General features: G+C 39.6%; 1 protein-coding gene across 1 annotated transcript in view; it reads left to right on the top strand.

Moving 5' to 3' along the window:
* The window catches only part of CRYBG1 (crystallin beta-gamma domain containing 1), a gene marked incomplete at its 5' end in the record, with an annotated part of 218,495 nt that overhangs the window by 83,042 nt on the left and 111,946 nt on the right, over nt 1-23,507 (top strand). The window contains one exon of the mRNA XM_079716281.1: nt 6,760-6,898. Within this exon, the coding sequence (XP_079572407.1) occupies nt 6,760-6,898 (139 nt within the window). The remainder of the gene's footprint in view (nt 1-6,759; nt 6,899-23,507) is intronic.

Here is a 23,507-nt window from a genome sequence, read left to right on the forward strand (position 1 = left end):
TAGATTATCTCTGAGATATCTTCCAACTCAGATATTCTCATTTCTATATCATTTCGTAGTTGAGCCTGATAAATATGCTAGCTCAAAATACAATCCACATGGGCTTCCCTGGTGGCGCAGTGGTTGGGAGTCCGCCTGCCGATGCAGGGGACGCGGGTTCGTGCCCCGGTCCGGGAAGATCCCACATGGAGTGACTGGGCCCGTGAGCCATGGCCGCTGGACCTGCACATCCGGAGCCTGTGCTCCGCGGCGGGAGAGGCCACAGCAGTGAGAGGCCCGCGTACCGCAAAAAAAAAAAAAAAAAAACATAGCTGATACTTATTGAGCACCTACTATGTGGCAATACTAGGCTAAGTGTTTCATGAGCATTACCTAATTTAAGTCTCATGACAGTCTGATTCTAATCCCCATTTTGCAGATGAGGAAACTGAGGCTGAGAGAAGTTAAGTAACTAGCCCAAGATCACATGGCTAATGGCTAGGCTGGTATGACTCTGAAATCAGTGTGTATACCATTGCTATATCTCCTCTCTAATTCAGGTGAGAAAAATACAAATTTGAATACATCATTGCTTCTGAAAGAAAAACTCGTTCTGTAAATCCAAAATCCTTGGTTTTCCAAGGGAAATATATTAGGGTTTTTTTCGTTTGTTTTTTGGTTTTGGTTTTTTTTCCTGGAGATAGGACAGATTTACTTGGCTCTATTGTCACACTGTCATTAGATGCCTCTTTGTGAGCCTTGGCAGAAAAGCCTAACATCCAGTTTCATGCACATGGGTAACCAGCAGGCCCAGGGCCCTGTCAACCTTGTGGTTTCTCAGAGCCAGTGTCTCTTTAAATGTGCAATGAGGGACTGCACCAGGTAATCACTAGGGACCTTTCCAGGTCTAGAATTATCTGATGGTGTGTCCATAATCTTATACAGGGTCTAATATTAGCAGGATAGAAGTTGCTCAGTAGTATATGGTAGCTCCCTACCATTTAGCAGTTGCAGCAAGGAAATACTACACATACTATTTAGTGCTGTTTGTTAGTAAATTAAAAGTTTCCTCCCTTTCTTTGTGGCCAGCAAACTTATGTAGCCTTACAACCACTGCCTTAATTCAGAAGAGTAGTTCTAATATCTGGTGTTTCCAGCTCTCTTGGAGACGCCTTTTGGTAACTTTCAAGTCACAGCTCCAAGGTTTAGTAGAACGTACTATGAATTCTTTGAGTAGCCACTAGATGGCAGTAGAGCATCAATTTATACCCTAGAGTTAATCCCAAACCTTTAGTTTTCTGTCTCATTTTATTTTACATGTACATTATCTCTGAAGCAAGAATTATTAGATAGAGAAACTCATAACTTGCTTTATATTGGGCTACGCATATTAAAATGCTCGAGGAACAGCTTGATGGAGCAGACCAGATCAGGAAAACCTGAGGTGGATTTATAGGAAGCAAACAAAGCTGAAGTTTCATGGGCAACTCCAATGCCTTAGGAGGGGCCCTAGTGCTATAAAATTTGAAAAAGTAAGATATTTTTGTTTTCTTTTTCTTAAAGAGGGCTCCAAAATTATATAAGCTTCAAGCCTCACAAAGCTTGGATTTGTCTGGAAATAGCCATGTGGCTCTTTTAATTTAGGAAAGGGTAAACAATCTTGCCGTTATTAATTTTCTACCTACTTAATCTCCAAGGACAAGGGCAATCTGGTTTTTAAAAGCAAGCCAAATAAAAAGGAAACAGGAAATAATGGAATGAGTGGGCCAATATTCCACTTGTTTATGAGTCTGAGTAAAATACAGTACTTAACACTGAAACGCTTTCACTTCTGGCAGCATAATACCTGTACTAAAAAAAGGAAAGTACAGCTTATATATTAGCAAATTAGTAAATTATCCTCTACTAAAACTCGAGACCGGTATGGCAGTGTTTGAGGATCTGATTTTATTCTGTCTTATTTTTTAACCCCAGAAGTGTTGTGCTTAATAAGAGACCAGTAGTGACTATTCAGAAAGTCTACTTCCATTTATAAATCTTAAATTTCTCACCAGGGGGCTATACTTAGTCTTTCTGAAGACTACCAACAGCCTACTCATCAGGAGGTAAACTGAAATGTACCCTTTGGAAAAGAAAAATGAACTTTCCAATTGGTCTTTCCTGTTGCAAACACTAAGCTTTTCTTTTAAGCTAGGGGGACTTATCTATGTCTAGCTCCATCTGTGACTATTATTCACAATAAAAATATTTTGTCCGCATGATGAGCTCCTATGTCTACTAGACCTTGATATCCTGAGGGCTTGGAGTGGGTTTCTTCACCTTTGTGTCCTTGGATATATGACACATGGCAGGAAATCTAAAAATGCTTGCTGAAAGAATGAAAGCTAGATATTATTTCAAAGTTAATGTAGGGCCTGGGGGTCCCTCCAGCATGATTCTAGGTGTATTATATCTGTGTCATGTTTTGCAAAGGTTGTGTTTCAGGAGACACACTTGTGTAATACGTTTGCCATGAGTAGCAGTTCTGTGTCTGACATTAGAAGAACTAGAAAATGCTCACAGGGAGGCCTCAGCGTCTGGGGGCAGAAGCTCCTAAAGCTGAGCTTGGCTTGTGAAGCCCTCTCAGCCCACACATCCCGTGGCCTTTCTTCACCTCCCAACCGAGTCCTGGAGCCAACTTTGAAATAATGACACCTGTAACCAGGTGCTCAGCAGGACTGCTTGGATCTGGATCTGGAAGAAAAGGAATTCAGCCAGCCCCTCATCCCCCTCCCCTCCAAGGGAGGTCAGAGGTCACTGGCTGTAGCACAAACTCCGCAATTCCTGGCTTGGGAATTACAGGTGAAGCAAGGACCTTGCCTGGACTACCTGTGAGGGTCATCCCCTTCCTCTGACCACTGAGAAGCTAAATCTTCCTTCTGAGATCATGACCCGAAGCATATAGAATTGACCTTTGGATAGCAGGCTAAGTCTTGTTAGTTTATCCCCAAATCAGGAAGGCAAGTACACTGCCTGGGTTCAACATGCAGCGAAGCCAGAGTCATGAACGTTTCTGCTTTGGTAACTCAAATTCAACCATGAGTATATATCGACTCCACGTCTACCAACAGTGTAGTAAGTGTGGGGAACGTGTTGTAAGACAGGGAGGTGAGGTGACACACACCAACATCCATGTCCACTCCCCCCGCCACTCCTCTCTTCCTAATAGAACACCAGCTTGTTCTGGTGCCCACTCTCTGCATGGTGATGTCCTTCAGGCCCCAGCCTCAAGGGGGTAGGTCCAGTGTTTGTTTTGGTGTAGGCATGAGACACGTAGAGAAGTCTGCTAGGTGGTTTCTAGGGAAGACTTCCTTACTTCTTTATATATATATATATATATACACACACAGACACATATATATATTTTTTATATTGGAGTATAGCCGATGAACAATGTTGTGATAGTTTCAGATGCACAGCAAAGTGACTCAGCCATACATATACAGGTATCCATTCTCCCCCAGACTCCCCTTCCATCCAGGCTGCCACATAACATTGAGCAGAGTCCCCTGTGCTATACAGTAGGTCCTTGTTGGTTATCCTTTTTAAATATAGCAATGTGTACATGTCAGTCCCAAACTCCCAAGACTTCCTTACTTCTGAGAGAGAGACACAGGAAAAGATAGTCTTTTTATCCCCTGGAATTATCGTATCCATCATATCTATATGTAATGACCAAAACTGTAGCAGCCACTCAATTCAGCAGCAACTGAATAAACTGATTAAACCAACTCAGTCCACCCTTCTCGTTTATATGCAGTAATAAACTTAGTGTTTGATTAGGCTTCTGTGAGTTGGAATTTCTGTTACTTGCAGGCAAAAGAATCCTATACTGTAGGCAGGGATTGGATCACAAGAAAAATTTAGAAAAAAGAGCACCATTGCTAGCTTTTCATCACACAAAACATAAGTATCTAGCAGGAAGGGAGAACTCCGTTTTGGAACTCTGCCCACCTCCAACAATATAAAGCTTAGGAAGTACATGTAGTTCAGGTTTATCACTGCATCACTAGGTCCATTCAATAGCATATGTTTTTTTCTTCAAAAAGAAAAAGTATTAAAAGTGGCAGACTTTCTGTACATTTCTTGTTACTTTTACAATTTATAAAACTGCAGTGGTTGGAATCCATTTTCTGTCCTGTTACTGAGTCCAAGCTCGTACTGCTCACCTCACAATATGCCAATAAATCGAGAAATGAGATGTTGATGCAAGGAATACGATTTTATTTGGAAAACCAGCAGATGGAGAAGATGGTGGACTAAGGTCCCAAAGAACCATCTTGCCTGGGTTTGGATGCTAGTTTCTTTTATAGAACAAAGAGTGGGAGGAGAGGAGGTAAAGTTAAAAAGGTGATAAAGCTGTTGCAAATATTTCCTGATTCCAGCCAGACTCTGGAGGGGGTGTGTTAATTTCTTTTTTCCTGCAGCCATTTACAGGTGGGCCTGGTGAGGATGTTTCCTGTGAACTTAAACAAAGGTATTTTAGCTTACACCTCAGGCTTGGGAGGCAGGGTTCCCAGATATGGGCCATTATGTATACTTTAAACTATAGGCAATGTCTCTTTAGTGATGAACTTGTAACAAAAGCAATAGAATACGAAAGTTAAAGTAAAAGAAATAGATCCAATATGGAGTCAGATTTGTTTTTCCCCATTATAGTCTTAGTGGTCTTCACTTGCTTGCTGCTCACTTGCAAGCCACTGCTTGGCTTATTTGTGAGCAGAAGAAGGACAAGGACTGTGGTTTAGGGTCAGTGGACCAATTAGTAAAAATAAGTCTTGATGCAGACATACAAGCATGGTTAAGTCTTTAACACCTTCTCAACTCTAAGATACTTTTCAGTTGTTACGTGATTCTCCAGAGCTAGGTGTGTTTTTCTATCCCTTTATACATGCCATCTGTAATTCCTAAGGAGAGATTTTCCTCAAAGGTGAACTTCAGTGCTTTCTTTCAGAGGGTAGAAATGTTTTTTTTTTTTTTTCTAAGTCCTTATATATGATGTAAATGTTGCAGGAAGCAAACAGTTCAGAGTGGTTACTTAGGCAGAGAGAAATTGTGACTGGGCTAAAGAAATTATTTTTTTATTTCAGTTCCCATGGAGAATACAAAAAGAAATTGTTGCTGCTAATATATCTTCACATTTTCTATAACACAAAGAATGTTTTCTAAAACAAAGAGGTACAAGATGAATTTCTTCAAATTACTCCTATACAGCCTTGATTTCTCAGCCTTAATTATATGCTTAAGAAATATATCAACCTGGACTCCCTGGTGGCTCAGTGGTTAAGAATCCGCCTGCCAATGCAAGGGACTTGGGTTCGATTCCTGGTCCGGGAAGATCCCACATGCCATGGAGCAGCTAAGCCCGTGTGCCATAACTACAGAGCCTGTGCTCTAGAGCCCGTGTGCAACAACTACTGAAGCCTGCATGCCTAGAGCCCGTGCTCCACAAGAGAAGCCACTGCAATGGGAAACCCATGCACTGCAATGAAGAGTAGCCCCCGCTCGCCACAACTAGAGAAAGCCCACGCACAGCAACAAAGACCCAACACAGCCAAAAATAAATAAATAATAAATTTTTTAAAAAAGAAAAATATATCAACCCTTGTATCAGTTATAATGCTGCTCAACTACAGATAATAGAGAACACGTGACTCAAAGTGGCTTAAAGAATAGGACATTTATTATGCAACATAACAAGAACTCTAGAGCTAGGGCAGGTCTAGGGTTGGTTAATTCAGCTTCTCAGCAATGTATTTGAACACTCAAGTTGCTCTCATATTTCTGCCCTGCTTTCTCCTCCCATCTATTCTCCATAGGCTAATGCCACTTCTGGTCCCAGGATGGCTGTCACATTCATCACATGCAGTCATGACACTGGCTTTCAGGGAAGAACTATTGCTTTCTGTAAACCTTCAGGAGAAAGACCTTCTCCTGATTCCTTCAGCAGATGTCTCTCTCATATCAGTGGCCAGAGTTGCATCAGATAAGTAGGGCAAAGTACAAACACTTTAAGGGTCAGGTAGACCTAAATCAGTGTGGTGATATCAGCAAGACAGATATGTCTGAGTCAGTTACTGGCGAGGGGAATGGGACACCAGGATTAGACCAATCGTGATTGATTATCAGGGCAGGAAGCAGCTTCTTCTGAAGCACATGGATATTTGAACAAAATCAGGGTTATTAGCAAAGAAAATGTGTGTTAAGGGTGTGGCAGTTAGGATGGGGGTTTAGATAAATGGTTTTGGGCTAGGCAACCACCAGTGTCTGCTAAAACTCTCTGCCTTCGTTGGTTTGCATTCCTTTTAAATCTAATAAATATTATAATACTGGGAACAGTTTCCTTTGCCTGGCATAGCCTAGATTCCTCCCCTAACTGGGAGTCAGTTTCCACTTTATTTCCAATGTTCAGGAAACATACAAATGTCTTTTTTTTTTCTTAAGAACAATGACAGCAGAGCAACCAAACAAATATAAAATGAAATTGGATTGCTCTCATGTCAAAAATCTAACCATCTAGCAATTTACCTATTTACCTATCTAAATTTGTTTTCTGCACAGGGTTTTAAAGAATTCTGTTTATAAATGTGTTATGAGAGTACCAAGTTATCTGCAATCCTGTGTAGGCTTTGAAGAATGATTCATTATTTCGGTTGATTGGAAATATACACAGGGAAGTGTGCCTTTGGGCTTCTTGATTTTCCAGCATCCTTGATAATTTGTTGTTTCCACTCTTTACAGAGCTTTGGAGGTAGTGGATGGAGGCCATGTGGCTGGAGAGTGCCAAGAATTTACATTGCACTGCAGGGAGTCCCGGTTCTTTCACACCGCCTGTGAGGTGCCTGGTCCTTTACCTACAGAGTCTGGAATGTTTAAAAAGGTAATGCTTCATTTCCAGTATTTGGCTCCCAGGACTAAACACTTTAATGAATTAAAAAGTGAAAAATAACCCGTCTGATTGAAAAACACATACTTGAAAAGAACGTAGATGGTAAAAAGGTCATTATGTATCAACGCACCAAGGTAATAAATAAGGATCAAGGGATAAGTTTGAATCTTTGCTCTTTGCTGCCTTCAAATGTTCTACCTCGTTGTCCTGGGTGCCTTTTGCCTGCCTTTTTCCCTTTGTATACCTTTAACTCAAAGGTATACAAAATAAAATGACATCAATATTTGGAAATAGTGATTCAATCCCATAAAAAGCATTTTTACTACTTCCTACTGTAAGGCATTTAGAGTTGTTACCATTCTATCGGTAGTTACATCTTAATATCTGGATGTTTGCACAGAAGGTTCTGACTTAACTATATTGCCTTAAAAGAAAAGTTTTCCCCAAAGTGGGAGATAACGTGTATGCATGTTAACTGCATCCTTTCACCCATGAAAAGACATGGCTCCTGTCCTTGCCTGCAGGCAACAAAGCAGAATAAAGTCTTGAGTCACAGTGTGAGAGCTGGTTTAGCTGCCATTTCTTGTTACAACTTCTTATAAGATCACTGAGGGTTAGTAATGAAAGATATTTTGTCATGAAAGAAATCCCCCTCCCAAAGGAATTTGCTTTAGTAATGCTATATATTAAAAGTGAAAAAATTACTTAGTGCAAGATGAAAAATTTTGGAGATTGGATGCACAACAATGTGAATGTATTTAGGACTACTGAGCTATATACTTAAAATGGGTAAGATGGTAAATTGTATGTTATGTGTATTCTACCACAATTAAAAATTAAAATGAAAAAATATCCTTACTGGTGGAAAGCAGTAAGAAAAAAGGACATGATGTGATTATAAACTCATATTTTATACTTTATTAGAAAATGACAAAAGTAGGTAGGGAAATTCAACAGAAAATGCTTTCTAACTCAAAGTAGCATAATATCAATCAGAGTACCAGAAATATAAAATTAAATTTTATAAAATGTTGAAATTAAAAAATCAAATTTAAACTAAAAAATTAAATAACCTGGCTTCCTATAATTTGTACTTACTTGCAAATTGGTTTTGCATTTTGTTCTTCTTTCTCTATAAGAAATAGTTTATAACTGGAAACAAAACCTGATAAATCCAGTCACTGGCCCTGAGTTTCGAGTTGTTTTCTACATTTTTCCTTTAATAACTTAAAATAAAAATAATTCTGCAAGTATCATGCCATTAACTATCCTATGATGTTTACTGAAGTCCAGGAAACAATTGGTGGCAGCATTCAAAGTTGGGGCAAAAAGTAAATTCCCTGAGAAGGATGGCAGTGAAGGGTCTGCAGTGCCCCCTCCCTTTGTCTGCAGTTTAGCAATAGCCATGTCTTCTTCATAGTACCCTTATCCCTTCTAGACATGCTCTTTCAACCCTTGCTTGCTGTCCCAGGCTGCAGTCAAGGAGCCCTGAGCACCAGGCAGCTCATGGGAGAGGCCCCAAGGCCAAGCCAGAGAGCTCAGTCCCATGAAGGCTGGCAGGGAGAAAGAGGCCAGTCGATACACCTGGGGAAGGCAGAGGCTTGGGACCAGAAGCGGATGAACTGGGAACCCAGTGTAGGAAGGCAGCCAGGGCAGATAGAAGCAGGGTAGGAACTGGATGAAAGGAGCAAGCAGAGGCAAAATGTCCTTCTGGCTACACTGTCTCCACGTGTTGCCTGAAATGGGGTCAACCAGGCACCGTCTGTACTCTCTACCTGTACCACACCCTCCTGCTCAGAGATGGTCAAATGTCCCCATCAGGAAGAACTGGCTCCCGGGTCCACTTCTGGATCTGCCTGTTTCTCCCTCTCCTGCTCCCCGCCTCCATCATCCCTCTTTCTTCCTCCTGCTTGCTCTGGGCTCTAGCTCTCTGGATCTTTCTCATCTGCATATTCTACTAGGGCTGGGAGAAAGGAAGAGGCATGGAACAGACGTTCTCTTGCCTACTGATGTGTTCTCAACTTTATGTCTCTTGAGATCATGGCTGAGAGGAGTAACCAGACCATTCTCAGAAGTGCAGGACAGCCCCACACCACCAGCCTGGCCAGTACTACTGGGAAACAGAAGCTAACTCCACGTAGATTCTGGGTAGTTCATACCTACTGTGAGTGCCAACATGCCAGGGCGCCTCCCATACCTTCCAAAGGACTCTTCTCTTAATCCACTCTCTGCAGCAAGCCTGGTCATTTCCTGCAAGATTCAGCAGATTTACTAGGCAGTTGTATCAGGGCCACCCTTGGCGTCTTTCCCAGGCAGAAGGCCATCAGTTCTTCTTAAGATACCTGACTTGATCTAGCCCTCTAAGTTACATCTATTTACTCAGATGAATGTTTAAATTTTTTATTTTCATTGAAGTGAAGCCATGTGCCTTCCCCCAAACAACCAAGATTTATTCATTCTCTATATTTGTTCCATACACTCTGTGTTACTGTGTTTGTTTACTTATTTAACATGCTGTTAACATTCCTTAGACATTCTTTAGAGCTGACAATACTGTACTGAATCCTTCAATTAAGAGGAGACATTGTTCTTCTAGCTTGTATAAACGGAAATAGGGATTTATAATTATAAAGCTGGTATTGCCTCTCAAATTCATGTATACGTCAACTAGGAAAAAAAGCGCAACTACAAATCAAAGGAGAATATTACTAGAATTTAAATCTCAGATGAGAAACATCATCAGGGATTTTATTTATTTATACCAAACAATTTTTTCTTTAAACGGCTGCATAAAACCTTTAATCAGCTTTAGAGTAGAAGATATATTTATGTAAATACTTATATTTGTTACAAATATTTATATTTGTAACAGACTTTTTTTTGAATACATATATTTTATTCTAATTTTTAAAATTTTATTTTAGCAGTTGCCACCAGAATCCTTCTCAGATGTATGACATTTGTTTTTTAGAAAGGTTTATTTATTTACCATGAGTAGGGATAAAAATAAAAGAGCTTAAATATTTCCCAACTCTCCTTTAGTTGATATCACAAATACGCATCCTTCCATCAGCCAGGCATATCAGAACCCATCTGACACGAGTACTGGAATCTCTTTGATGTCTATTCTGTACAGCCTGTGCGAGACATCACAGGTTTCATTTCTGAAGGTTCAGCAGTTTGTTTAGGAAAATGTCACTCAGAGAACCAAAAGAGCGTCTGTATGGATCCAAAATTAGTGTCTTACTCACCATATGTATTGCCACCAGGAAGACATTCTGGATGAATGTAGCAGTGTTTTTCTTTTTTTTTTTTTTTTGCTTTTAGCTAAGCAGGAGGATTTTTACTGATTTTTTTTATTAGTTTCTGCTTTATAACAAAGTGAATCAGTTATACATATACATATGTTCCCATAACCCTTCCCTCTTGCATCTCCCTCCCTCCCACCCTCCCTATCCCACCCCTCCAGGCGGTCACAAAGCACCGAGCTGATCTCCCTGTGCTATGCGGCTGCTTCCCACTATCTATCTACCTTATGTTTGGTAGTGTATATATGTCCATGCCTCTCTCTCGCTTTGTCACAGGTTACCCTTCCCCCTCCCCATATCCTCAAGTCCATTCTCTAGTAGGTCTGTGTCTTTATTCCTGTTTTACCCCTAGGTTCTTCATGACATTTTTTTTTCTTAAATTCCATATATATATGTGTTAGCATACGGTATTTGTCTTTCTCTTTCTGACTTACTTCACTCTGTATGACAGACTCTGGGTCTATCCACCTCATTACAAATAGCTCAATTTCGTTTCTTTTTATGACTGAGTAATATTCCATTGTATATATGTGCCACATCTTCTTTATCCATTCATCTGATGATGGACACTTAGGTTGTTTCCATCTCCGGGCTATTGTGAATAGAGCTGCAATGAACATTTTGGTACATGTCTCTTTTTGAATTATGGTTTTCTCAGGGTATACGCCTAGTAGTGGGATTGCTGGGTCGTATGGTAGTTCTATTTGTAGTTTTTTAAGGAACCTCCATACTGTTCTCCATAGTGGCTGTACCAATTCACATTCCCACCAGCAGTGCAAGAGTGTTCCCTTTTCTCCACACCCTCTCCAGCATTTATTGTTTCTAGATTTTTTGGTGATGGCCGTTCTGACTGGTGTGAGATGATCTCTCATTGTAGTTTTGACTTGCATTTCTCTAATGAGTAAAGATGTTGAGCATCCTTTCATGTGTTTGTTGGCAGTCTGTATATCTTCTGTGGAGAAATGTCTATTTAAGTCTCCTGCCCATTTTTGGACTGGGTTGTTTGTTTTTTTGCTATTGAACTGCATGAGCTGCTTATAAATTTTGGAGATTAATCCTTTGTCAGTTGCTTCATTTACAAATATTTTCTCCCATTCTGAGGGTTGTCTTTTGGTCTTGTTTATGGTTTCCTTTGCTGTGCAAAAGCTTTTAAGTTTCATTAGGTCCCATTTGTTTATTTTTGTTTTTATTTCCATTTCTCTAGGAGGTGGGTCAAAAAGGATCTTGCTGTGATTTATGTCATAGAGTGTTCTGCCTATGTTTTCCTCTAAGAGTTTGATAGTTTTTGGCCTTACATTTAGGTCTTTAATCCATTTTGAGCTTATTTTTGTGTATGGTGTTAGGGAATGATCAAATCTCATACTTTTACATGTCCCTGTCCAGTTTTCCCAGCACCACTTATTGAAGAGGCTGTCCTTTCTCCACTGTACATTCCTGCCTCCTTTATCAAAGATAAGTTGACCATATGTGCGTGGGTTTATCTCTGGGCTTTCTATCCTGTTCCATTGGTCTATCTTTCTGTTTTTGTGCCAGTACCACACTGTCTTGATTACTGTAGCTTTGTAGTATAGTCTGAAGTCAGGGAGCCTGATTCCTCCAGCTCCGTTTTTCGTTCTCAAGATTGCTTTGGCTATTCGGGGTCTTTTGTTTTTCCAAACAAATTTTGAAATTTTTTGTTCTAGTTCTGTGAAAAATGCCAGTGGTAGTTTTATAGGGATTGCATTGAATCTGTAGATTGCTTTGGGTAGTAGAGTCATTTTCACAATATTGATTCTTCCAATCCAGGAACATGGTATATCTCTCCATCTATTTGTATCATCTTTAATTTCTTTCATCAGTGTCTTATAATTTTCTGCATACAGGTCATTTGTCTCCTCAGGTAGGTTTATTCCTAGATATTTTATTCTTTTTGTTGCAATGGTAAATGGGAGTGTTTTCTTGATTTCACTTTCAGATTTTTCATCATTAGTGTACAGGAATGCCAGAGATTTCTGTGCATTAATTTTGTATCCTGCAACTTTACCAAATTCATTGATTAGCTCTAGTAGTTTTCTGGTAGCATCTTTAGGATTCTCTATGTATAGTATCATGTCATCTGCAAACAGTGACAGCTTTACTTCTTCTTTTCCAATTTGGATTCCTTTTATTTCCTTTTCTTCTCTGATTGCTGTGGCTAAAACTTCCAAAACTATGTTGAATAAGAGTGGTAAGAGTGGGCAGCCTTGTCTTGTTCCTGATCTTAGTGGAAATGGTTTCAGTTTTTCACCACTGAGGACGATGTTGGCTGTGGGTTTGTCATATATGGCCTTTATTATGTTGAGGAAAGTTCCCTCTATGCCTACTTTCTGCAGGGTTTTTATCATAAATGGGTGTTGAATTTTGTCGAAAGCTTTCTCTGCATCTATTGAGATGATCATATGGTTTTTCTCCTTCAATTTGTTAATATGGTGTGTCACATCGATTGATTTGCGTATATTGAAGAATCCTTGCATTCCTGGAATAAACCCCACTTGATCATGGTGTGTGATCCTTTTAATGTGCTGTTGGATTCTGTTTGCTAGTATTTCATTGAGGATTTTTGCATCTATGGTTCATCAGTGATATTGGCCTGTGGTTTTCTTTCTTTGTGACATCCTTGCCTGGTTTTGGTATCAAGGTGATGGTGGCCTCATAGAATGAGTTTGGGAGTGTTCCTCCCTCTGCTGTATTTTGGAAGAGTTTGAGAAGGATGAGTGTTAGCTCTTCTCTAAATGTTTGATAGAATTCGCCTGTGAAGCCATCTGGTCCTGGGCTTTTGTTTCTTAGAAGAGTTTTAATCACAGTTTCAATTTCAGTGCTTCTGATTGGTCTATTCATACTTTCTATTTCTTCCTGATTCAGTCTTGGCAGGTTGTGCTTTTCTAAGAATTTGTCCATTTCTTCCAGGTTGTCCATTTTATTGGCATAGAGTTGCTTGTAGCAATCTCTCATGATCTTTTGTATTTCTGCAGTGTCAGTTGTGTAACAGACTTTTAATATGAGAGAAAAGCATAAGGAAGTGGTATCATTGAGTGAAAACATATATCATATGTGATAATTATATTGAATAATTCTTTCTTTGCACGTAAGAAAGGATTAACATTGTAGATTAATATATGTTCTACTGTATTATATGCTTATTATATTTACTACTTAATTCATTTTTTAAGTGAAAATGTCTTAATTCCACTACATAGAGATATTTCCAGAACATGAAGAAACACCCTTTATTAATTAAAGCATTTCTTTAAAAAAATAGAATAAGAATACTGAGCAAAGTACTGTTAATTAAAATTAGCATCTTCAAAGAGAGTAATTACCTTAATGAGAATTTCATTGATTTCTAGTATGAAAATCTTTTAATTTCCCTTCAATTCTAATCACTTATTTTGATCTAGAAAATTGTATCTGACAGTAGTGATAAGTAAAACTGTCACATTTTCAATCCTTCTGGAGGCAAGTTCACACAAGTAAAAAGGAATAAGGAATAAGTGGGCACAGCAATTGTTTGATTAATTCAAGCAAAAGAAAAGAATTATTTTGCTTTAACCGTTTAGATTTTTTCATTCTTGACTTGGATAAAGCCTCTATTTCCCATTGCCTGTAAGTGTGTTTGCACGTGCATGTGTATAAGTGTGTGTATGTGTATTTTTTAAAAGAAAAAATAAGCCCCACACCCCCAAACCAAAGTTGCTATAATCTATAGAGGAGAAAGAATTTTGCCAAATCAGTGCTGCTCCTTCAGAAGTCATGTGTACAGATTTTGATTCTTGTTAATGCTTCTCTGCCTCATCATTCAGGAGATATCTGGGAAGCTTTCATCCCACTCTTTTTTTTTTTTGTGGTACGCGGGCCTCTCACTGTTGTGGCCTCTCCCGTTCCGGAGCGCAGGCTCCGGACGCGCAGGCTCAGCGGCCATGGCTCACGGGCCCAGCCGCTCCGCGGCATGTGGGATCCTCCCGGACCGGGGCATGAATCCATATCCCCTGCATCGGCAGGCGGACTCTCGACCACTATGCCACCAGGGAAGCCTTCTCATCCCACTCTTGAGATTGGGATGCTCCCAAATCATCCAAGACAGGTATCTGCTTTAGTCTCAAGTATCTCAGAGATGGTTCTACCACAGTTGCTTTTGACGGCTTTTTCATCGCCCAATTAATCTTGTAATTGTCAAGGTGGAGTGTTGTCCAGCTTGCAGCCTGGTTGTTCTAGTTCAGTCAATAAGGATAACAATTCAATTCAACAAGCAGTTGTCGAGGTAGCAGAGAGGACAAAACGTTTCCTAACACGTTCATTTCCATGTTTCTCAGGTGGTTGAACACTCTGAGAGGTGACATCCCATTTCTCTTCCCAACCCTATCACTTCTGCTTTCTCTCTCTCTAGCTGCTCCACATGGGCCCACTGATTTTCCTCTGGATGCCCAATCCCCAGGCTTACCTCATTTCTTCGGTTGGACTAAGTTCAAAATATGAAGTACTTAAGAGGGCTCAGACTTGTCCACCCGCCCTGCCCCATCCCATGCAGCCCAGTGTTGGGTCTTCTCTTCTGTTGGGTTGGCCTAGGACACAGTACATGAACATTGGTTGCTGGGCTCCTACATTTTGTCTCAGATCACCCATGTTGCTGATCTCACCAAGGACTCTTCTGAAATTATCCTGCAAGTGGTAAGACCTTTGAAATCCAAGTTCCCACCCCCAAGCCCTAATCCTGAGACGGAGGCATTTAATTACTAAGGTTAGTCCTTCCCAATAGTGACTTCCTTGAAGGACTTAAGGGTATAATCCATCTGTTCCAACTCTGCATTCCACACTCCTATTGGCACTTTGTCTTACACTTGCATGTGTCATCTGGTGTGTGACTAGGGACTGCTGGCCCCTTAGACCTACCTTGTCCCAAATCTCTGCTTTCATCGTCCTTCAGATCTTGACATCATTTTACCCACCCCACCCTGGGACCTGTCCTAGCCACACAGGTAGGCCTAGTGCCCAGTTTCGATCTCTCATCCCTTTCCCTACTGGCTGCATGGCAGGAGTCTCTCTGTGCTCTATAAGTACTGATCTAAAAGGCTAAGCATACTGTTAGGAAAAATAATTCAACATAGAGAGCAACATATATAGCATGTTACATTTTGTGTAAAAGGGGGATTAGAATAGATAGATAGATAGATAGATAGATAGATAGATTTAGATATATCTTTGTAGATTCATTAAGAAATTATGGAAGGGGCTTCCCTGGTGGCGCAGTGGTTGGGAGTCCGCCTGCTGATGCAGGGGACACGGGTTCGTGCCCCGGTCCCGGAAGATCACACATGCCACGGAGCGGCTGGGCCCGTGAGCCATGGCCACTGAGCCTGCGCGTCCGGAGCCTGTGCTCTGCAACGGGAGAGGCCACAACAGTGAGAGGCCTGCGTACCTCAAAAAAAAAAAAAAATTATGGAAGGATACATGAAAAGCTAGTAATAATTACTTGTGATAGAGGTGGGGGAAAAGAGTAGATAGGGGATGCAGGTGGGAGAGAGACTTTACTGTGCACCTTTTCATATTTTGCATTTTGAACTATTTGAAAGTATTGCCTATTCAAAATTTTTTTGAAGATGGAGGAATGAATAGATATGATTTAAGTTATATTGTGATTAAAGTCACATTGACTTTAATGCACGTGTGATTTTTTTATGATTCTCTGATTTGCTGTAAACTCTACCAGTCCTGACTGCACTGCCCGAGGACATTACTGTTGTTCCCAAATGTCTTACCGCAGCATTCTACTGCCTTTGCCTATATTCTTTCCCATGCCTAGAAAGTCTTTCCACTTGTCTACCTGCAAAATTCTACTCATCCTTTAAGATCCTGCTGAAACAGCTCTTTTTTTGTGATCCCTGCCCTCAAAAACTTGTTTATTTACCTTGGATGTATCATGAACTCAGCACTTACCATATTGATTTACAGGTCTCCTTCCTTACCAGACTAGGAGGCCCTAAGGATCAGACTGCATTTGTATGGCTGGAACATTATAAATTTTGCATGAATGAAATGCTGTCTATTTGCAGTAAAAAGTAGTAGAAAACAATGCTATTGCAAATGTGCAGCATTTCAGCTCCATATGAGTTGAATTTTTATTTACTCTCTAGAAGGTAGAGAAGGAAAGCTCACCAAATGCATATACACATAAGTAAGGCATGTGTGGGCAGCAGAAAGAGAATGTGGCTGTTTCCGGAGCGTGACTCCACCCTCCTTCTCCAGCACTTGGGCTGTGGGGTCGCGAAGATCAAGGTAGAGCATAGTGGCCTAGGGAGCACTTTTCCTCTGAAAAAGCCTGGTATTACTGGATGCAGCAAGAGGTGTTTTTCCTACATAGGAAGTTTCACATGTTGGGCATCCTATGGGCTGGAGAATGTTGCTTTAATATCCCAAGAATGGCATTACAAAAGCAGGATATGGTGTACCAGTTCTTTTTCTCATTAAAGCTAAATGTCTGGCCTTATAAGAAAAAGATTGATTGCCTATGCATAGCTGGCTTTGGGAAAATCAAGCCTATGGATATAACTATCTGTGATATTGTACATTTGAAGGTACCATGGTCACAAGGAAGTAGCAGGAGATCGATGAGTGATTTGTTGTTTTGTTTTGTTTTTTTACACCCCAAGTTCATGTGTTGTCTTCCTTTGAGGTAGTGACTGTGGGTGCTGTTTATTCACATATGTATAAATATATATATAAGTATATATTAGCTAGTCCATTTCCCCATAACCCAAACTGGAAAGCTTTGTCTGTGGTAGGGTTTTGAGGTCTGTTTGTTTTTTAAATGTGGTAATATATTTATTATTTTACTTCTAAATATTATATTTGTTTGTTGCAAAAAATTTCCAAGAGTGTGAAACATACAAAATGAAGACTTAAATTCTCCCATTACACTTGAAGGTAACTAGTTTGGTGTGTATACTTTCAGAGTTTTTTGTTATGCATTTATGTAAACAGAGTTAGTGTATTTGTGCTTTTCCAACCAAAAGATGTCATACAATGCATACAATTCTCTAATTTGTTTCTTTTTACTAAGCAACCTTTGTGATCATCTTTCCAAGTCAGTATCTATAAATACGCCTCTTTTGAACTACTACGTGATAGTATTCCATATGTATATTACGATGGCTGTACTATTCTATAGTTAACCAATCTTTATTTATGAACATTTAAGTTATTTCCACTTTTTTTTTTCTTTTATAAACATTGCCCTCTCTCTGAGTGTTTTCTTGTCCATATTTCTATGGGATAAATTCTCTAGAAATGGAATTATTGAATCAAAAGCACACTTATTTTTAGATGTTATAGATACTGTCAAATTGCCCATAAAAAGGTTTTATCAACCTAAATTCCCAACCAAAGTGAATGAATGTGCCTATTTTCCTACCACTTCATAAATGTTGTATGTAATTGATTTTTTTTCATTTTGTCATTCTGTTGGTATCTCATTGTTTACAGTTATAGTTCTTCAATTAAGAATGAGATTGGGCTCTTTTTTTATGTTTACTGGCCATTTGTATTTCTTCAGTGAATTATCTTTTCATGTTTTTTGCTCTTTTATGTGTTGGGTTTATCTTGCTTAAGATATTGTGACAAAGTGGTAATCACTGGTATTCAAACTGCTTAAGCATTGTGTTTTTACAGGGGACATTTTAACCTTTTTGTATTCTTTTTCTTTTAAAAAGTTATTTTAAGTTATTTAAAATAACTTAGTGTTCGGTTATCCAATTAAGGTTTAAGTTTGTTGTGTGCTTGTAGGGGCGGGAGTTTTGTGTGGCTGGAACTGTTAGGTAGTGAAAACCCGAAATGCTTCTCTGCTCTTACTAGAGAGTGGGTATCAGAGGAGATGGGAGTGGGAATGGGACTTCTGAAATAATATTTTTTGGTCACTCATGCAATGGAACTAAATGACAGTCTCAGAAGAGTCACTGAAATGTTTTTCCCTCTCTTTCACTGCAGTCCTGCTCCTGTATGTCTTTCAGTCCCTTTGTTCAAATGAATTTCTTTCACTTATTATAAAAAATATTTATGACAGTCTTAGACTCAAAGTATCAAGGGCTGAAAATATTTAAGTTAAAGTCCTTCAGGATTCTGTGTCTAGCACTAGTCAAGACAGATCCATTTCCGTCAGGAATCCCTGGTTGGTGATCCTCCTGACCAGCATGCCTGTCTTGTTGCAAGGATCATTAGTGATTGGAAAGCCCAGGGCATATACAAAGCTCTCTATAAGTAGTAATTATTGTTATGGTTCTCTGACATCCTTAAATTTCAAACTGAATTCCTACCAACTAATGTAGTACAGGAGAAAATTAAAGTTCTTGTGACATCATTCCCAAAATAAAGAGGAGTCGCTGGCCAGTGAAGCTCATTTGTTTTCCTGAAGACATCGAGAGAGGATCACATTGTCATTTTGAATAGAGAGAAGACAATTTGGGGGAGGGGTGTCTTCTTTTGAATATTCTAATCATAGAATATCTGTTTAGGTCAGGAATCCCTCATTGGGGATCCCTTCTTTAGTCAAGAACAAAGCCCTCTGGCTACACTCGATGACATTTGGGCCAATTGGAACGAGATCTGGTTGCTTACGTAGCTCTGGACACTGCACTTCCTCTGCAATACTTACTTCTGCTGAGGAAAATCTGAGGACTGGCCTAATCCAGAGCCTCAATGGGGGGTCGAACCTGCTGTGGTTCTGGCTGTGGCAGGTGCAGCGGGTGTGCCGATGGTCGCAGAGGGAGGGCAGACTCTCGGAATAGGTGCCCCGACTCCCGGAATAGATATGAAAATTCCAGAAACGGGTACTGTAACCGGGATCTAGAGGTGAGTCCTGCCGAGGGAATCTTTCTGAATATTGATTTGTCCAATGTCTCTTTAATAACAATTGAGTACGAGGTACATGATTGTGAATCAGTATGTGTTACTGTTTCACAGGGCTAATGCCATGGTAGTCTTATATATTTGAAAGTATCCTGGGCACTATTTATTAACATACTCCCTTACTTTTTTTTCTGAGTGTTAAACAGTTTTGTTTTTTGCAGTTGGTTAGAGCTTAACTGGGAAAGTCAATGCCGGTGAAGGTAGCTCCTGCTGGGTACTGTTCTCTGAGACTTAGTCTTCTCTACTTTAGGCTTTTGAGAACTTCGAATGCTGGGAGAGAACCATGCTACCCTACATTCTTTCAAAAGCTACTTTCCTTTGAGCTGAGCTTATTTGCAGTTTACCAAGTTCTTAATTGAATCAGATATTAAATCACATAAAGGTGCTTTGAACAGTGGAATGATTCGTTTAAGATTCTGAATCAACAGCTCAGAATTGCTTTTTGTGTACCTAATTTGACAGGAGCTGTTGCCTTTTTTATATACATAAATTTATTTATTTATTTTTGGCTGTGTTGGGTGTTCGTTGCTGCGCACGGGCTTTCTCTAGTTGCTGCGAGCAGGGGCTACTCTTCGTTGTGGTGCGCAGGCTTCTCATTGCGATGGCTTCTCTTATTGCAGAGCACAGGCTCTAGGCGCACGGGCTTCAGTAGTTGTGGCACGTGGGCTCAGTAGTTGTGGCTCACTGGCTCTAGAGCGCAGGTTCAGTAGTTGTGGTGCTCGGGCTTAGTTGCTCTGTGGCATGTGGGATCTTCCCGGACCAGGGCTCGAACCCGTGTCCCCTGCATTGGCAGGCGGATTCTTAACCAGTGTGCCACCAGGGAAGTCCCAGGAGATGTTGTCTTAAGATTGAGAGGTGACTCAAGGTCTCAACACCAGTGGTCACTCAGTATCCCCGGTCCCTGTTTGTTAAAGCCAGTGTTTTGTTTTAGTAGATCGTCTGTGCTACTTTGTAACATTTGGGGTGGCCAGCACCACCAGCCTGAGCTTGCCTTTGATGCTTATTCATCCCCCTCTTCTCCACCTGTAATATTATACATCTGCTTTGTTTTGCACATGATAGCTTTGAAGCTACTGGAATGGAATGTGTAGAATGTGTATGTCAGACTAGTTTTGTAATGTGCTTTAGAAAAAGCAAGCTCTATGTACTTCAGACCTACATTTTCCTCAGGGTACTGAATAGAATGTAACCGATAACTTAATGAAATGGGTAATAGATTTAAATATATGTATGTGTTTGTATGTGTGTATATATATATATATATACATATATATTTATGTTTGTGTGTTACACGCATACACACACACACACATACACTTTTGAAGAACATCTAAATGCTGAAGTGACAATTGAAGGTGGAATTAAACATTTGAAGTTAGTACTTTGCAGACCACATTGGTCAGATGGACCCCTCTTAGCTGTTTCTTGTATTCAAGTCTTCAGACTTGAATACAAGGGACTTAGTATTTTAATTATTCTATGTTTATTCCCATGATTATTGATTTTACTGTCTTTTCTTCTTAGCAGAGCTTTGATTTCTCTCTGCCGTTTTACCTAATGACTTTCTCTTTTGGAAGCTGTAGTCAGACACCATCTATAGAGAGGTCAAAAATTTAGTATTATAGATTTGTGTCCTCTGATAATTAGTGGTTCATTATCAGCTACCAGGGGGTATTTTTAATGACTTTCAACCAGCAATATGGAAAAAATGTCCAGAAAAACATGGGAAAAAATGAAAATTTGTGACTGGAAGACAACCAGATAACACTAACTTAAATGCTTAGAGCCTTTGGGTAACATGTGATTATGAGAGATCTCTGTGATTATGAAAATTGCAACCTAAGTGAATCTCTCCAAGGCAACCTGGTTCATCTCAATGAACAGTGGACCATCTCCCCTAATTCCCTGCTGACTTTGAATGTAGATCTTAGAAACTTGAACATGCTATTCACCAAAATGATCCAAAAAAGAACCCCAAATAATGTGCAACTTTTTTCTTATTTGATTTTGTTTTATTAGTATCTTAAAATGAACATCAACCAACTTAGAAGATGAGGCAAGTAGGGACTGATTTGGCACTGATGCTATAATTCCTAATTTAAAGCATCTGCCTATTGGTGATAATGTCATTCAAACCAGTGCAGAAGACTTTGCCCTTGAGTTCTCTCATAAGCTTTGCCCAAAATAACTAAAGAGAATATCAAAATACCTCTAAGAATTAAATTCTATGAGCTTAGCAATTAAGTGAAGTTCCATCATAATGTATATGTTAATTCAAAATATTGAATTTTTTCAGATATTTTCCAAAATGACAGTATACATTGTAACAATGATAAATACCCTTAAAAAAAAAAACTCTTTGATTTTCTATTTTAAAACTGTGATAATCCAAACTGGCTAAAGTAATCTAGTAAGTACCTGTGAACGCAAAAAATTATGCCTTATCAACATCTATTCATCTTTAAAACCCCAATTAAATATCATCTCATTTGTGAAGTTTCCCTGAATTCTCAGGTGGTATTGTCTGATATCTCTCATGTTCTCATGGAATTTTATAATATCCCAAGTGATTTCTCCATATGATTATTCAGAAATTATATCTCTTCTCCACTAGACTTCTCTAGGGCAGGGTATTCACATTCACATCTTATTCACAGCTGATACTGTGCTTGCCGTATAGAAGACACTCAATACATGTAATTGCAATAACTGGAAAAGTGAATTATAAAGCACAGAATGTAGCCCAAAGACCAGAGCTCTGATTTCAACTTTTATATTTGTAAATTAGGAGATGAGAGTTGGATGAGACAGTGCTCTGTAGAACCCTAGGGATCCTCTGAGATGCCTTGGAGGCTGCAACAGGAAGAAAGGGATGGACGGAAAGCTGGATGGGAGAGGAACTCAGGCTTGCAAGCTTCACGCCTTGTCTTCACTCAGAGATGCTCGCTTATATCTGTTTTCTATATATGGCTGAATCCCTGTACAACTTCTTTTGAATAAAATGCTTTACTGCTGATAAAATCATGAAAACAACTGGACTAGATTACATATAATGTTCTTCCACTTCTAGTGTCTGTAATTTTATGTAACATTTTTATTAATTCATCTTATCATATTGTCTTTTTTTTACGGATTTATTATTTTAAAATTTCATTTTATTTATTTTTGGCAGCGTCGGGTCTTAGTTGCAGCATGCGGGATCTTTGTTGAGGCATGAGGGATCTTTTGTTGGAGGTGCGCGGGCTCTTCATTGCGGAGCGCAGGCTTCTTTCTAGCTGTGGTGTGTAGGTTTTCTCTCTAGTTGTGGCGCGCGGCTCCAGGGCTCGTGGGCTCTGTAGTTTGCAGCACACGGGCTCTAGTTGAGGCGCGCGAGCTCAGTAGTTGTGGTGCGCGGGCTTAGTTGCCCTGCGGCATGTGGGATCTCAGTTCCCCAACCAAGGATTGAACCCCCGTCCCTTGCATTGCAAGGTGTATTCTTTACCACTGGACCACTAGGGAATTCCCTGAGATTGTCTTTTAAGAGAAACTTAATAATCACATTGCTCTCACTGACTTGTTACTTATACCAACACCACCCCCCATCATACAAGTCTTTTCTGTTCTATTTTGTGCTTAGCCAGCTTGTCTGTTACATCTTGTAGTTACTCTTTAAATCTGAATGTTCTTTAGTTTTGTAAAATCTGAATGTTCTTTAGTTTGTAAAATCATTCTTAAATTTAATTGTTTTGAAATTCATTCCTATCTATCTGAGCATTAGCAACCTTGAATATCTCATTTCATCTATAAATCTGATGACGATATTCTTGATTACTTCCTTCTGGTCATTTATAAAGTCACTGAGTAGAATGGTATTCAGGTTGGAGTTATCGGGAGAGGGATGGTTGAGTAAACTGATATTCTGACCTTCCTATGGTGCTTGCTGATTTTGCAGTGAGTTGTCTTCTCGACCCTCATCTTGTTTAAAAATGATATTTGAGAGAGCAAATATTTTAAAGTTTGTGAGTAAATATTCATTGATGGTCATCTAAAGTACTAAATAGAGCAACACATTTTCACAGCATAGATAGTAATGATGGAATTAGTAGGTAGGTTATAGGAGAAAAGGAAAGAAGCAGGAGAAGGTCAAAGTACACAAAATAAGGAAAGAGATTCAAATACCCCTGTGCTCAGCGTTCATTCAAAGCTCATTAAACATCCCTAGTGTGTCTGCAGTTTTAGTGCTAACATTCTGTGGTGGCTTATCCTTTGTTCCTTATGTTTGGTACATGTGCTATTTATTTATTCATTTCATGCTTGTTAATGAGGTACAAGCATGGGAGTTTCTCCTTTCAATGGAAGGGAATGAAAAGGGAATTGTTGGAAGTACACTGACTAATTCA

This window comes from Hyperoodon ampullatus, assembly GCF_949752795.1.
Source record: "Hyperoodon ampullatus genome assembly, chromosome: 12".
NCBI classification, from domain to species: Eukaryota; Metazoa; Chordata; class Mammalia; order Artiodactyla; family Ziphiidae; genus Hyperoodon; species Hyperoodon ampullatus.